The sequence below is a fragment of the Bombina bombina genome, chromosome 1, assembly GCF_027579735.1.
Source record: "Bombina bombina isolate aBomBom1 chromosome 1, aBomBom1.pri, whole genome shotgun sequence".
Classification (NCBI taxonomy): domain Eukaryota; kingdom Metazoa; phylum Chordata; class Amphibia; order Anura; family Bombinatoridae; genus Bombina; species Bombina bombina.
Window position 1 is genome coordinate 1,560,489,955 of NC_069499.1, and position 16,768 is coordinate 1,560,506,722.

General features: G+C 42.9%; 2 protein-coding genes across 2 annotated transcripts in view; one reads left to right on the forward strand and one right to left on the reverse strand.

Annotated features, from left to right (window-relative positions):
- Window positions 1-16,768, forward strand: part of MGAT5B (alpha-1,6-mannosylglycoprotein 6-beta-N-acetylglucosaminyltransferase B) — a 154,339-nt gene that overhangs the window by 92,905 nt on the left and 44,666 nt on the right. The gene's annotated exons all lie outside the window — the stretch shown is intronic.
- Window positions 13,180-16,265, reverse strand: LOC128655964 (uncharacterized). Its single transcript, XM_053709583.1, has 2 exons — window positions 15,911-16,265; window positions 13,180-14,935 (listed from the first exon to the last, which is right to left on the reverse strand). The coding sequence occupies exons 1-2, from the start codon at window positions 16,130-16,132 to the stop codon at window positions 13,919-13,921; spliced, it is 1,239 nt and encodes a 412-aa protein (XP_053565558.1). The 5' UTR covers window positions 16,133-16,265; the 3' UTR covers window positions 13,180-13,918.

Below are 16,768 nucleotides of genomic sequence, written 5' to 3' on the forward strand. Positions count from 1 at the left end.
GTATTTTTTTGTGCTGCTTAAATGTTTTGTGCATTACATGTTTATGTTATTATATTACGTGTAAGTAACTCTAAATGTGATCCAGTGCTTTATATCCAGGGGATGAGTAAGAAGAGACAGGAGGGAATGGAAAAGAACAGAAGGACTAAGGATAATGGAGAGAGTGAAGGTCATGATGAAAAAGAGATTGAGGATAGAGAGAAAGAAATGGGGAGGGATGAAGAGAGAGAGGGATGAGGTTCGATAGAGAGAAGGGGATTAGGGGGAGAGGGGTGTAGAGGTGAAAGAGAAAGTAGTGATGAGAAAACAGGAGGGGGAATAAAAGAGGGATAAGGAGGGGGGAGACAGATTGGGATAATGATGAGGGAGAGGGAGAGGGATAAGGTAACTGCTACTTTGTATCACTCTACAAATAAATTATTGTAATACAAATCATCAGTTTCCTCCCTTTTGTGTTCTGTCCCTTCATATTACTCTTATTTTAGTTTCTCTTTTCAAGATGTCCATCACAAAGAAGCACAGCTTGACCTGTTTTTGCACTATACAAGCTGATAGACAGACATACAGATTGATTGACAGACAGAGAGACAAACAGAGAGACAGACAGAGACAGAGATAGATACAATAAATGTACAAATGAACAGAGGGATGAGGTGAATGATCGCCAATGCCAGGTGCCAATATTTTAAGCTTTGCATCCGTCAGAACATAAAAGGACATTAACCAGCTCTTAGTTTGTGTCAACCTGTGTTTGTCCCACGCTCCCTACTGAGACCAGAAAGCAAATTCTGTAACCTGCAAATGCTGCAAATTAAACAGCTGGTTTAGGTAATTAGCATCCTAGGTTTCACAAAAGCTAGAGGCATTTAGCGCCCCTTTAAAAGCTCCATCACACTTTTATTTGCAAACATAACCTACTGGTACTACCTTTTTCTGTGATGACTTTTCTTGTGCAAGCGGGTCCTGTGCAAATGCAGGTATGCCGGGTGCTGGCACGTACGATTCTCACTTGCTTGAAGTGCTGGTAACTTCTGTTTTCATCTTGCGTATTTCATTTTTAAACCTTATGTAGTAGCAAATGTATTTCCTGTATATCCTGTTAAACAATAAAATGCATTAAGAGAGTAGATCAATATAAAACTTTACAAAAGCTTCTTCAGAAATGTAAAAAAAAAATGAATTAAATGTAGTTGTACATAGTGAACAGGGAATGAAGTTTTAGTCGATAAAAATGAGATTAAATTGGTAGCTGTAAAACAGAACAGTAATCGGTAAATCAGTTATAGCAATACACACAGTGCACGCAGGGCGCCGGGCCCAGATATATTCATAAATCTAAGCTACAATTCTAACATCAGAAATTCACATTCAGACAGGCACTTGTCTATCCATACCTTACAGAGTGATAAAGGTCCAAACACATAACCTCCCAGCATATGTCAGATGATTTTCAGGATGTAGGAGGTTAAGAATCTGGTGGGCTACAGGTGTTTTTCAGACATGGTGGATGTGGTTATGTCTGGGTGGGTTGTGAGCAGGGCCTGGTCATGTGTGAGTGGGTTGTGCGCAGGGCCTGGTCATGTCTGGGTGAGCAGTTGGTGGGGTCATGTTTGGGTGGGTTGTGAGCAGGGCGTGGTCATGTCTGTGTGAGCAGTTGGTGGGGTCATGTTTGGGTGGGTTGTGAGCAGGGCGTGGTCATGTTTGGGTGGGTTGTCGGCAGGGCGTGGTTATGTCTGGGTGGATTGTTGGAAGGGCCTGGTCATGTCTGGGTGAGCTTTTGGTGGGGCCATGTGTGAGTGGTTATGTGCAGGGCCTGGTCATATCTGGGTGAGCTGTTGGTGGGGTCAAGTGTGAGTGGGTTGTGCGCAGGGCCTGGTCATGTCTGGGTGAGCTGTTGGTGGGGTCATGTTTGGGTGGGTTGTGAGCAGGGGGTGGTCATGTCTGGGTGGGTTGTGGGCCTGTTAAGGGTCCTGAGGACTGGAGTTGGGAAACACTGATCTAGAGCATTTGCCTAAACCACTGGTTTTCAGACCTGTCCTCCGGCCTCACTAACAGGCCATTAGATTACCTTGGATGAGAGCAGGTAAAATAACTGTTTACTAATCAGCTGATTATTTTACCTGTGCTCTAGTTCAGCCTCAAAATCTGTCCTGTTAGGGAGGCCGGAGGACTGGGCTAGCCCCATGAATGTATGTCAGATCCATATAAACTGTACATTGTAAATGGATCTGCATAAGGTTTCCTTAACTTAATAAGGGGCATTTTAAAAGCAGTAAATTCTAAATATGTATAGAATAGAGCACTGTTTAATCATGTTAACAAAATATTTAAACTGTTTCATTCTAAAGCTAACAGGAAGTGCAGCTGGACCTGTTGTCTTGGTATAAAATTGCATATCAGCCAAGTGTAAACATGTTTTTAAAAAAAACAAAACATTTTTAGCTATAATTAATTTTTTTTGTGGCCAAACTCCACCCACTATTAGCCATATTTGGAGCAGCCAATCAAAGCCAGAATCTGCAGCCAACAAGGTTAGAATAAATTGCATTGTTTTGCGGTTGTTAATTAGGGACAGATAATGTAGCAGGGTTTGCCTTGACAATGTCCATCTCTGAGAAATATAAAATCCACAATTCTGAGCTAAATTACATGAAAAAGGGGGCAAAACAAATAAAGTGGTTTTACTATGCATAACTAAACATGTTATTTTAAAATTCCAAGGAGTTTACTGTCCCTTTAAAGGGATATTAAACCCATTTTTTTATCTTTCATGATTCAGATAGAGCAGCAATTTTAAGCAACTTTCTAATTTACTCCTATTATCAATTTTTCTTCGTTCTCTTTGTATCTCTATTTAAGAAAAGGGAAATGTAAGCTGAGGAGACGGCCCATTTTTGGTTCAGCATCATGGGTAGCGCTTGCTGATTGGTGGCTACAATAGGAGTAAATTAGAAAGTTGCTTAAAATTGCTGCTCTATCTGAATCATGAAAGAATAACTTTGGGTTTCATGTCCCTTTAAGGGCTGATTGCTCATTGGCTGATAAATAGATCCCAGGACGCTCACTCCTGCAGAGAGCAGCAACAGTTCTGCTTTTTCTTCACTTGTAGGCAATTTATCTTACCTTGGAATAATAATAATCCAGCTATTGTGCAATGCTTCTGTAACTTATTCCAGCTTTGGGCATCTCTATAATACTGTGGTAGTTGTTGTGATCGAGACAAGGTTCACACTAACTAATCTCTCTGGAGAAGATCAGATTTGTCTTAGGCTTTGTGGGCTTATGTAAAGGGAAGAGCACCCTTAAACTCCACACTTTCAAGCCCACTGACTCCAAATATAGGAATATAAAACAGTCTGGTTCATTGTTGTAATAAAAAAGCACTAAGCAGTGGCTTATACTTAATAGCAACCATGGCAATATGTATTAATTATCATTAATACATATGAGGGGCAGTTAGAGCTCTATCTATCTATCTATCTATCTATCTATCTATCTATCTATATATATATATATATATATTGCTCACTACTTCAGTCTCACACCAGGATGCCGATAGCAGCACTTGGGAGCCATGCGTGGGTGTGTGTACAGCAAGTGTGCAGCCACCAGCCAACAACCTCTCCTGACAACGCCTGCACATGTGAATGCCCTGCTCTGTGTACTCCCGGCATCCTGGGTCATCCTCACATCCTGGGCTTCTCCAGCAGAGGCTTAACTCCAGGGCATGGTCGCACCTGCTGGGTACCTTCCGAGTGGTGGACCTCCATGGCCCAGTCGCACCTGCGAACATTGCAACCCTGGATGTTCTGTCATTGCAGTGTACCAATGAGTTGCATTGTACTAAAGAAATATTTACATGCAAGGGTGGCAGTAAGTATAATGTACTAATAAGGTATTTGCATGTGAGGGGGCAGTTAGTGCAGTGTACGAATGAGGTATTTACATGTGAGGGGACAGTTAGTGCAGTGTATAAATTAGGTATTTACATGTGAGGGGGAAGTTAATGCAGTGTACATATTAGGCATTTACATGTGAGGGGGCAGTTAGCATAGTGTGCTAATGAGGTATTTACATGCGAGAGGGCAGTTAGTGCAGTGTATGAGTGAGGTATTTATAGTGACAGGGCAGTTAGTAAAGTGTGCTAATGAGGTAAAAGAGAGAGAGACTAAATAGCACTACTATCCGGTATTCTTAAGATGCTCTATAATGATTAGGGCAGGTGATTTACCTTGCTATAATATTAGAGTTAGGTGCTGTGTACTGTTTTATTCTAAAAAAGAAGAGTTGATTCAATACAAGGATTGAAACGTGTACACATATTAGCACTCACATCTGAGAGGAATGTGGCTATAAATTTGGAACATCTAGTGCCAAAGGGGAGACGGTCTGTGCCGTAGGAGTTAAAATATAACCTTTAGGGGGGGAGGAGCCAACCACCACCGTGATAAGACGCACATTTCTAGAGCTCCTAAAACATTCTACAATTTTTAAGGTTTTATTATATATTTTTCACATTTCCACCTCATTTTGGAGATCCTGGAAGAGAGCTATCTTTTTGCTGCATGTGAGATAGCCTAGCAGCGCTAAACATTTCTTATTTGGGACCTGGTTTTATAACTTCTGCTGACACGCTACTCGAGTGAAATCATGGCTGCACTTTTACTCGATCAGATGAAGGTGCTTTTAGACCGTCACAATGAAGCCCTTTTGAATGCAATGGACGAGGCTTTTAAGCCCCTCACCACACATACCGCTACCCCGGGCGTTCTAGCTAGCTACAAGGAGAAGGGCCCAGAAAGTGCAGTTAACCCGCGAAAATCGCCATCTTGGATGACAGCATCGGAGCATCTCTCATTGCCACATGACATGGTGGAGACAGAAGGGCAGTGTGCTGGTGATATGCCGGTCACTACTGAGGATCTACTAGACTTGCGCTTGCAAACGCTCTATAGAAAGCCAAGAGAGCCATCACCATCGGATGTGTCCCGGAGCACTTCAGAGCAGGCTGAGCCACAAGAACTGCGGGGGACTTTTGTTAACTGGATAACTTACCGGAGCCCCTATGAGGTACTTGGTGTATCCCACAAAGCAGGACATAAGCTAGCGGATCTCTCAGCGTGTGTCGCCCCTTACCATCTGGTCAGCCGGAACATTTACTCTGCAAAGCTGGCGACAAACTTGCAGCTGGCTCTAGAAAAACCCTCAACCTTACGGTCCGGAGTGGGGTAAAAGATTCTCCTTATTGATATGCTGCACCATGACAGTATCGCTCACCCGGACTGCATATTGCTTAGAGAACTCATATGTGAAAGCGGACACTGTACCTCACTAACACATAACTGTCCTAATAGTCTTTTATTACGGCTTTATAAATTGTTATCTCACTTGCAGAGAACTCTAGACCTGTTCTCCTCCAGTTAGTGTGGCTGTTAATCTACTTTAGGGATAATGTTTTGCAGTATTTGAGCAGACTTGAACTTGATAATAGAAATAAGCTATTGTTCCGTTAGCAAAATGGTTGTGAGCCCCGTTTTTTAGGACACACTGCTGCAGCATTCATGACTATATGTTTAAATTGCCTATATCAATGCCCACGCAGCTTTCAGATCTCCCTGTTAGCTTTTTCCCTACAAATCACTGTTTTTATGCTTTAAACTTGCATGCCACTGGGTCAAATATATGCGAGTGTAACCAGGGAAAGTCGCAAAAATGTTAATGTCTGCTGCTATATAATGTTATGGTGTCCTCTCGTACATGCCATAACGGCAATTCACTTCTAGGGGGCTTAAAATACCTAGTGTCCAGGTTTTTAGTTAATAGTACCTTATAGCTGTTCGCGAGCATAGCATAGATACTGCTTTGCTTTAGTCCAGCAGCTCATTATTGTGGGTAGGCTCTCTGTGCAGAATTGTTGGCATTCATGATAGGCTTATTCTTAGACCTTAATGTCCAACACTCTTGTAATGATGCAACCAGCTAGGATATTAATGATTTTTAGATGACCTGTTTGTTAACATTTAACTTATCTATATGCATTGAGTTTGGATGAAGCGTGTGTACACGACATCTTGCTGCCAGCGGCCGGGGCAGTATGATGCCTATATATTGCAATTGCATAGCTCCAAAGTACAGCTTCCCAGCTCTACCTCCTACTTACTAATTGAGAGCTTCCTACACAACTCACCATTATCACCAAGTTTTATTTCAGCCTATGGTTACCCCCTCTAATATTGACTTTACCTACTCCACTTAGATCAGCAGGACTGATCAACCATACTAACTAACTGAGTTTACAAACCCCTGCACATACCCTAGCTCTTTTTTTCTCATAGCTTCACTTGCACTACTCCTCATCACAACATCTTGATATAACTGAAACTATTGATGCCCTACATATTAAAAGCTTTCCTGACATGAAGTTTAAAGTTACATAGCTCACTTCGCATAATAAACTAACCACCTCCTCCCTCCCACCCCCCCTCCATGTATTGTACCTCCTATTGGTGGAGGACTACCTATATGGCTTATCTTGTCTATGCCATACTATAACTACCTATACCTCCATACCTTACCACATATTTCAGTTAGCAAAACTATATATATACTCATGTTATAGTTCACAATATCAACTACTAATTACTCTAATCTACTGACCTAAAGTGTTTTAGAAAACTACACAATCCATGGGTAGCCCTGTAGATTCAATATTATTCCCAGTTAATACCGCTCCTGTCTATTGATATATGAATCTTCAGGCCCTCAGGAGCATAACTTTTCATTTTCATATTATTCCATACCTACATCTCATACCATATTAGGTTAGCAAGGGAATGGCGCCTTTACTGTATTTGATGTCTGACAAACTAATTGCCATCTCATTCTAAGTCGCCAAGCTTTATATTTTACACCATACCCTTACATTCTACTATGTTCTTTAAATATTAATATTACCTAATAGCATAAGTATGTATTTACTCTATTTTTTTTTGTAGGATCATTCGCATTTCCTACTTTCCTCTCCTAATGTTAATATAGAAGGGACCTTAGTAATAAGTGAGGTAACTCTTCTTGTCCAGAATATGGAAAAAATAAAAAGAGGTTCCAGTTTTTTCGTATAACGTTACCTTTGATAGGAATGTAATCTGTCTTTATGTATACAGGATTTTTATATTGTATCGTATTTGTTTGGCTATTCTTCATAAGCTGTATTCTGTTTGCACAACCTCAATAAAAAATTATAAAAAAAATAAATAAAAAAAAAAAAATAACCTTTATTGGGATTATTTAAAAAGATTCCACAAAACAAACACAAACATATATAAATAAAAACGCACAATGTTGAGGAGGATGCTATATGGAGGGTATAGATGCTAAACGTAGTTATGTGCACTGAGGATTATCTCCAGACCTAGGATTTAAAGTATTCCTGGTCACTGGGATATCTCCTGGTTAAAGCTGCTTGTGTATATAATATGATGCTTGTGAATACAATTATATATACTATTTCCTGACTAGTGTACTTTAATTATTCGTGGTCACAAAGATCTTTAAAAAAAGTTTATTCTGCAGTATAGTACCTATAAATATGATTGTATATGCTTCTTGGGCATGTGCATTTAGTTCTTTGACATAAGTGCTGCCAATGCAATAATAGCTATATTTCAAAAGCTAATAGTATCCTTAATTCAAATGACCCAATTTTTGGTCATTGAATTGCTTCTTTAGTTAATAGAGCGTGGTTTATAATTGGAATTGAGGGTGTAAGGTAGTAGCCGTTATTGACTTTGGTCACACTCTATTATAGAGTACACTCTCAATACTTTATATTCTTAAAGGCATTTAAACCATATAGTGCTTATTTCAAGTTGGATAATATAGGTATATTATTATTAATACGTAGCACTTGTTATTGTGGTACTTGTAAGTCGTTAATTTCTGGACATACAGTTGATATCATGAACTTATTGTTTACCTCCAATTTTTAAGGGTAAATTTAACTATGTTCTTAATAAAGATAAGATGACCTATTAAATTGCATAACTAAGTAGTATGCCCTAATAGTATTGGATATGTGAATTTCAGTTTATTAACATGAACATGTTGCTATTTCAGGGCTGTATGCAATTTTCATGGTTGATACAAATGTTGCTGTTAGAACATAGCGTTATGCAAGTCCACACAGTGTTAATTTATACCCAGATTATTAAGCTATGTTTTTCTGAGGGTATTTGACACATATCCCCAGGTACTTTGTACCAACAATATGGAATGTTTAAATGCTATAGATATCTTGCGCTGATATTATCGAATGCGCTACTATTAGCTTGAACTTTAGTGTGACTAGTCTTTTGATTCAATAGTGCACTCATTCATCTTTCATTCATACTCAAATGCCCAGGAGCTGCATAAAGTCAGCATCTATTAATTAAATCCCATTAACATAACTTGCTGTAATCGTGCAATAAACTACAGTTAGCTTTGGATTTTTATAGCTAGTTCAATAATTTCATTTATGCGGCGGTCCACCATACATTCATGCACTTGGCTTTCTGGCCGTTCTATAATGCATAGGTGTAACAGAGTCACTATAGTAGTTTTCTAATGAACTTAGCTATATAGATATTCTCTAAATCATAATGCACATTACTTCCACCATTCTTACATATAACTTGGCTGTAAGCCTTTCGCAATTATAACGCTATGGTTTCAGTAGTGTGAATAAGTGCTATATCCTAATTAGGATATAGCACTTATTCACACTACTGAAACCATAGCGTTATAATTGCGAGAATGGTGGAAGTAATGTGCATTATGATTTAGAGAATATCTATATAGCTAAGTTCATTAGAAAACTACTATAGTGACTCTGTTACACCTATGCATTATAGAACGGCCAGAAAGCCAAGTGCATGAATGTATGGTGGACCGCCGCATAAATGAAATTATTGAACTAGCTATAAAAATCCAAAGCTAACTGTAGTTTATTGCACGATTACAGCAAGTTATGTTAATGGGATTTAATTAATAGATGCTGACTTTATGCAGCTCCTGGGCATTTGAGTATGAATGAAAGATGAATGAGTGCACTATTGAATCAAAAGACTAGTCACACTAAAGTTCAAGCTAATAGTAGCGCATTCGATAATATCAGCGCAAGATATCTATAGCATTTAAACATTCCATATTGTTGGTACAAAGTACCTGGGGATATGTGTCAAATACCCTCAGAAAAACATAGCTTAATAATCTGGGTATAAATTAACACTGTGTGGAGTTGCATAACGCTATAAGGTCTTAGAGGCTCCATTTAGCTTCCATATACTTTCCACCCAAATGACACACCTTTTGAACACCACCATCTATTACCACCTCTGCCATTCTGGCAACCTGAAATAATGACGCAACACAGGAGTTTGGCTAAATATGGAAAGGTCACATTTAATAATTTAATTTAAATTCAAAAAATTTCTCCCTGGGTAATAACATACCCTGGGTAATAACATACCCTGGGTAATAACATACCCTGGGTAATAACATACCCTTAATCAACATAACACTCAAAAATGCGTCAGCATTTGCATAACCTGAACTTGGATCCCACGTGTCAGGGGGGGGGGACCACAAACCCCCCCTGTGGCAGAGCAAAAGGGGAGGAGCGAACCTGCAGCATATACCAGCCTTTAGCTAGACCACCGAATCACGACTTAGACTGGGTATGCTACAGGATCCCCTCCGCCCCTCGCAAGCCCTGCCTACGTGCCAGATCCCGATTTCACCGCAACAACTTATCAATTTTTCTCTTATATGGCTGCTTGCTTATCTTAACGCTTTCGGCTAGCATAGACCGCTCGAGTCACCCGCTAGCTTCCAGCTGCAGCTCTCTCGATTCCCTTTATTAGGGGGCACAGGCGGTCTTACTGCGATCCAACTAAGTAGCTGACATCGTGCCCCTAACCATGCCAATTTCTCTCGATATCTCTGGTTGTGACCTCTCCGCGTAGTTGTCCTTACTGCTCTCTTGAATCTAGGGAGGGTGGGAGGGAAACAAAAAAGGTTAGTACTAAAGCCACTTCCTGTTGTTCCCCCTATATGTACCTTTTCCAACCCCCCTTTCCTATCTCTTGCTTTTCAGTCCCTCCTCTCCTTCTTATCTTATACTTCCCTATTTTCTAACCTAACTCCTTCCCCCCCCCCTCTCCCTTCCCCCTTGCCCTTCCAGCCAGGAGCCCAGCCCTTATGTCGCTCCGTTCATATTCAATCCCTGCGCTATTTTTAAGGTCTTAGAGGCTCCATTTAGCTTCCATATACTTTCCACCCAAATGACACACCTTTTGAACACCACCATCTATTACCACCTCTGCCATTCTGGCAACCTGAAATAATGACGCAACACAGGAGTTTGGCTAAATATGGAAAGGTCACATTTAATAATTTAATTTAAATTCAAAAAATTTCTCCCTGGGTAATAACATACCCTGGGTAATAACATACCCTGGGTAATAACATACCCTGGGTAATAACATACCCTTAATCAACATAACACTCAAAAATGCGTCAGCATTTGCATAACCTGAACTTGGATCCCACGTGTCAGGGGGGGGGGACCACAAACCCCCCCTGTGGCAGAGCAAAAGGGGAGGAGCGAACCTGCAGCATATACCAGCCTTTAGCTAGACCACCGAATCACGACTTAGACTGGGTATGCTACAGGATCCCCTCCGCCCCTCGCAAGCCCTGCCTACGTGCCAGATCCCGATTTCACCGCCAACAAAGAATACTCTTTCTGCCAAACACCTTTAAACTTTTCCCGTGACCTTTCCTTACCTTGATCATTTCCTCCAACATTCTCCTGATGTCCTCCAAAAACTGGTCATTACCGGCCTCGTTCAGGTGAACTCCGTCGCGCCTGAATATCTCTTCCCTTTTTGCCGCCAACAATGGGTGCTCCAGCACCGCTCCACCTATCCCCCTGACTGCTTTTGCCGCTACCAAATTAATCTTCCTCCTTGCTCTGTAGCCCGCTCTCTGCGTGTCAGTGTTCCTCCAAACCAACCTTGATATTATGTTTGACCATACTATCTTTACTCCTTGCCATGTTATCGCCAACCACCCCATTACACTTTTTATACTTTCTTCCAGTTCCCTCAGAGGGTATGCTCCAATATCATTCCCTCCTAAATGTATTATCATTACGTCCGGGCGCCCCCATCTCTGCCTTGCCTGCTGTATTGTGCTTACCAACTCTTCCCACCTCATTCCTCTCTTTCCTATCCACCTAACACTGGCTTCGGTGTATCTAAATCCCAAATGTGTCCCTTTTGCCAATGTCGCAGCCCTAACTTGCGCCCAGTATACGTATGAATGCCCTACCACCCATATCCTTAGTGCTCTTCCTGTAACAAATCACAAAGAAAATTGGAGAATTAAATTCATTCCGGTTGGCGCCATGACTTCGCATCCCTAATCGCAATCAAACGCCCCCTTTTGGCCTGATGTAGGACTTGTATGCTGCTGATTTCCACCTTCCCATTTTTTTAATCTGCTCGATCGAACATCCTCTAGATGCCGCACTGGTTGCTGCCCCTATTCTGAATGAGTGCGGCGCATAGTATGCATCTGACCAACCCAGTCTTTCTACCGTTCTTTCCAATACCTTCCTAAACTGAAAACCCGTGACGCCGGATCCGTCCCTATGCCTAACAAATTGCGGGCCCTCTGCCCTTGCTGTTAGCTCATAATCCCTTACTGCTGCCACCGGGCAAGTCGCGCCACCTGTCCTCCCCATTGACACCCATACCCCTTTTCCTTCCGTATCTGTTTTTGATTTCCGAATTAAAACTAGCACTGCTCGCACGCCCCATTTCACATCTTCTCGCCTTACACCACCGCCCACGTCTTTCCTATTCCTCGCCAGCAGTTCCCCTATGCGCAATGCCCCATGGAAAGCCAAAGAGAAAGCTACCCTGAATACCAATGCCTCATCGTCATTGAAACATACTTTGCTGAGCACTGCTAACATTTCCGCCAACCTATCCTCTGTTATCGGCTCCCTTCTATCGCCTTGCTTCTTCTCTCCTACGCTCCACCCCTTGAATACTTTCCTTACCACAAATCTCTTTGTTATATCCTTTCTCCCATATAACTGCGAAAAATACGACACCCCCGCCAGTACTGTGCCCAACTGCCCTTTCTTCACCCCCCCTTGCTTCAATACCCATAGCCATTCTAGAAAAACCGTTTCTTCCTCGCGACCTCTAATCTTGTTAAATTCGCACCACCGCTCCCAATACTTCTTGTATACGGCCCACGTTTTTGGCGCCACGGACTTCTCTACCATCTCCCTGATTCCGTCTATTTGTTGCCAATCTGCCAAAGAAGAACAGGGCAGGGTTCACCTTCCTTCCTTGCCCTTGGAGCCACCTTCCTAAATATTTCCCATTTAAACCTTGACAGTGCGTCTGCTACAATATTCCTGTACCCTGGTATATGCTGTGCTTTAAAACAAATATTGTGCTTAAGGCACTTTAATACAAAATATCTCAAATACTTAATAACCGGGTTAGATGATGACGACAAATTATTCATTACATCCACTACTGCCTTATTATCGGACCAACAGATGATTCTTTTGTTCTCTAATACATGGCCCCACAGCTCTATCGCTACTATAATGGGAAACAATTCAAGCAAAGTCATGTTCTTTATCCACCCTTTTTCCTTCCAATCTGCGGGCCATTCGCCCGCGCTCCATCTACCTTGCAAATACGCTCCAAACCCCGCACTGCCTGCTGCATCTGTGAACAACTCCAATTCTTCCACTGACCTTGCCTCTTCCCATATCCTGATACCATTAAATTCATCTAAAAATGCCTCCCACACTCTGAGGTCTTCCTTCATTTCCTTATTGACGCGCACCATATGCTCGGGCAGCTTTGCCCCTTTTGTCCCCATTTCCAACCTTCTTTTAAATAATCTACCCACCGGTATTACCCGGCACGCAAAATTCAAAACCCCCAGCAATCTCTGCATTTCTCTAAGAGTCACCTTATTCCTTTTCAACATCGTTTTTATCATATGTCTCGCCTTCTCAATCTTATCCGCAGGGAGCTCGCATTGCCCCTTTGCGGAATCTATCATGATACCCAGGAAAACCATCCTCGTACCCGGCCCCTCCGACTTTTCCGCTGCTACTGGCACTCCCAACTGTTTGAACATTGCCTCTAGCTCTTCCTTCCAGATTCTACATTCCCCTGTCTCTTTCCTGCCTACCACCAAAAAATCATCTAAGTAGTGAGACATACTCTCACATCCTGTTTTTTCTGTAAACAACCAATGCAAAAATGAACTAAACTTTTCAAAAACTGAACAAGAAACCGAACACCCCATGGGCAAACACTTATCTATGTAATAATCACCATCAAACTTACAACCCATTAAATTAAAACTAGCTGTGTTCAAAGGCAATAACCTAAAAGCAGATTCCACATCTATCTTTGCCATCAACGCCCCTTTTCCAAGCCGTTTCACTATTCTTACCGCACTATCAAATGATTGATATTGCACTGAAGAATCCAACTTGTCAATTGCGTCGTTGACTGAATTCCCCCTGGGGTAGGACAGGTGCTGTATCATCCTGTATTTACCCTTCTCTTTCTTGGGAACTACTCCCAGGGGGGACACAATCAAGTCAGCACACGGCTTCTCTTTGAATGGCCCTGCCATTCTCCCCAATTTAACCTCCTTCCTCAATTTTTCCGCTAGTACTCCTGGAAATTCTGCTGCAGATTTTAAATTTCTCGCCTGCATAGCCCCTTTAACTTCTGTTTTAACTGGGACCACAAAACCTACACGCAAACCGTTTGTTAACAAAATCCTTTCCTCTTTCAGCGGGTACATTGCCAATTCCTCAATGATCCTATCTACCCTCAGCGGTGTTTTGGCCATTACCCGCCATTCCTCCTCCGCTACCGTTGCCCCCGTGCCCTCGAAAGGAAAACTTGCTATTGTTATTGGCATTACCCTTCCTACAATCCACTCCTGGGTGCGCTCCGCCACAATGCCTACATGCGTGCTTATATTTACATGAATTCCCCCTGTCGCACCTCTTGTCATTAAACGCCCAGCATTCCTTTGCCTCTGTTCTGAATGTTTTCCCTTGCCCTATGGGCCTACCTTGTGCTTCAGGGACCTTCATCACCCTCGTCCATGTATCTAGTATTTTTACCCCAAAATCCTTCCTACCTTTACCTCCCAATTGTATATTTCCTTTCCTAAATTCCCTATCATAATCCTTCCATGCGAAACCCCCGTATGTGGTGTAGCATTCCGCTATTAAATGTATGTATCTCAGCACCCCTTTCATCTTATCTGGATTGGCCGTTAGAAAACATTCTGCATATATGACCATCCCTTTCACCCATTCTGGAAATGTCTGCTTTGCCCTTCTCCCCCTTCCCTCATTAGATTTGACCGCCAAAGCTTCCCTAGTCATTTCAAACACATCCACATACCGTCCTCTCTGCGCTTTCCTAACAACCTTCGCTTTTAAATGTGTGGGAAGGGGTAAGAGCTTGGTCGCTGCTACTTCATCGTCTAAATTCACCACATTATCACTGCTGTCCCCGTCCTCATACCCTTCCTTCACCACCTTATTTTTCTCTTGCTTAGCATATAACTTTCTTACAATTTTCAAGATTTTTCTATGCCCCCTCCCATTACGCTTATCATCCTCAAAGTCATCATCCGTGGAACTATCTGACGAAGATTCACTACTGTCACTATAATACATTTGCTTACCGTGTTTCTTATGGCTCACACGATGCCCGTCTTGTCCTTCCTTGTCTGCTGCCGCCATTCCCTGCGGCCCTGTCGTGCTCCCTTCGACCTCTTTGTCACCTGCTCCATTGTTCACTTTACCCACTTTGTCTCTCTTCTGCAACATATTCATATTTACATTAGTACCATCCCCCCCTTTTCTTTGAACCTGTTTCACAGACATGTGCTCTGCCCTCTTACTGCTGCGCCCCCCATTCCCTGTATCCCTAATGCTCCTTTCATCCTCCCCTTCTTCCTCTACCCTCACATATGTATACCCCTCCGTATCCCTAATCATCCTGGGGCGCTCCACACTATTCTCTTCTAACCTGACCCTTTTTGCTGCCCTCCTGCTATTCGCCCCTCTTCTGTACACTTCACAGTACTTTTTCCTTTCTTTACCCCTTGCTCTAGCTCTGTCCTGGCCTTCCCACTCCTCCCCTGACTCGCATGTGTGTGTGCCTGGACCACCGGGTCCCCAGCAATCTGCCTCCGCATTCCTTAATTCCTCCCTCCTTCTTGGTTCCCTGCTCGTCTTCCCACCCGCACCGCTTGATACCTTGTGCTTATTTCCCCTTCCCGGCGACTGACGCCCTCTCTCCACTACCCCTGCTGCAACGGAATCATCCCTTTCGCACCGTGCGGCCCCCGCCCCCCCCTTCATGATGACGTCATCACGTAGCGCACGCCGTATCGGCGTGCGCATGCGCATATCGCGCTCACTGACTGGGGAAGAAGAGGGGGAGGGGGAGGAAGGGGGTATACTGCTGCGCCTATGGCGGCCACTCGCGCCCGCAACTGCGCCTCTACCAGACCGCTCACTGCTAAGCCAGACCCTGCCCCTGGACTGTCTGCCGCCTGCTCTACTACTATGGCCCTCATCTTCTAGGCCCCAATTACGCCGCCGCGCGCCCTGCTTGCTGCCCCCTAGAGGCGCCATTGCTTGCCGCCGCCTGCACCCCATACTGCCCCCCTGGCCTAAGGGAATCTCCGGACTGCTGGACCGGTCCGTTTCACTAAATAACGCCACTTCCCCCATACTCACATCAGAATTGGCCCCCTCCTCTGCCTCAGCCCTGTCTTTCATACTCACGTTACCCTCTTGCATCCGCTCTCTCTCAGGGGGGGTTACCGCTGCCTTCTGCTCCAAGACCGTCTCCTGCTTCTTCTGTTTCTCTCCCTGCCTTTTTTCCAGGAGCTTCAATCTCTTCTGAGCCCGGATTGCTCTCGTCTTCCAGAGGGTCTCATCATCTGTAAGGAACCGTTTGGGAATTCTCCTGCTTCTGGCCGTCATCTTCAGCAACTTCTTCTGCATCAGCTACAAGCAGCTCCTGAAACAAAAAAGGTTAGTACTAAAGCCACTTCCTGTTGTTCCCCCTATATGTACCTTTTCCAACCCCCCTTTCCTATCTCTTGCTTTTCAGTCCCTCCTCTCCTTCTTATCTTATACTTCCCTATTTTCTAACCTAACTCCTTCCCCCCCCCCTCTCCCTTCCCCCTTGCCCTTCCAGCCAGGAGCCCAGCCCTTATGTCGCTCCGTTCATATTCAATCCCTGCGCTATTTTTGTTCTAACAGCAACATTTGTATCAACCATGAAAATTGCATACAGCCCTGAAATAGCAACATGTTCATGTTAATAAACTGAAATTCACATATCCAATACTATTAGGGCATACTACTTAGTTATGCAATTTAATAGGTCATCTTATCTTTATTAAGAACATAGTTAAATTTACCCTTAAAAATTGGAGGTAAACAATAAGTTCATGATATCAACTGTATGTCCAGAAATTAACGACTTACAAGTACCACAATAACAAGTGCTACGTATTAATAATAATATACCTATATTATCCAACTTGAAATAAGCACTATATGGTTTAAATGCCTTTAAGAATATAAAGTATTGAGAGTGTACTCTATAATAGAGTGTGACCAAAGTCAATAACG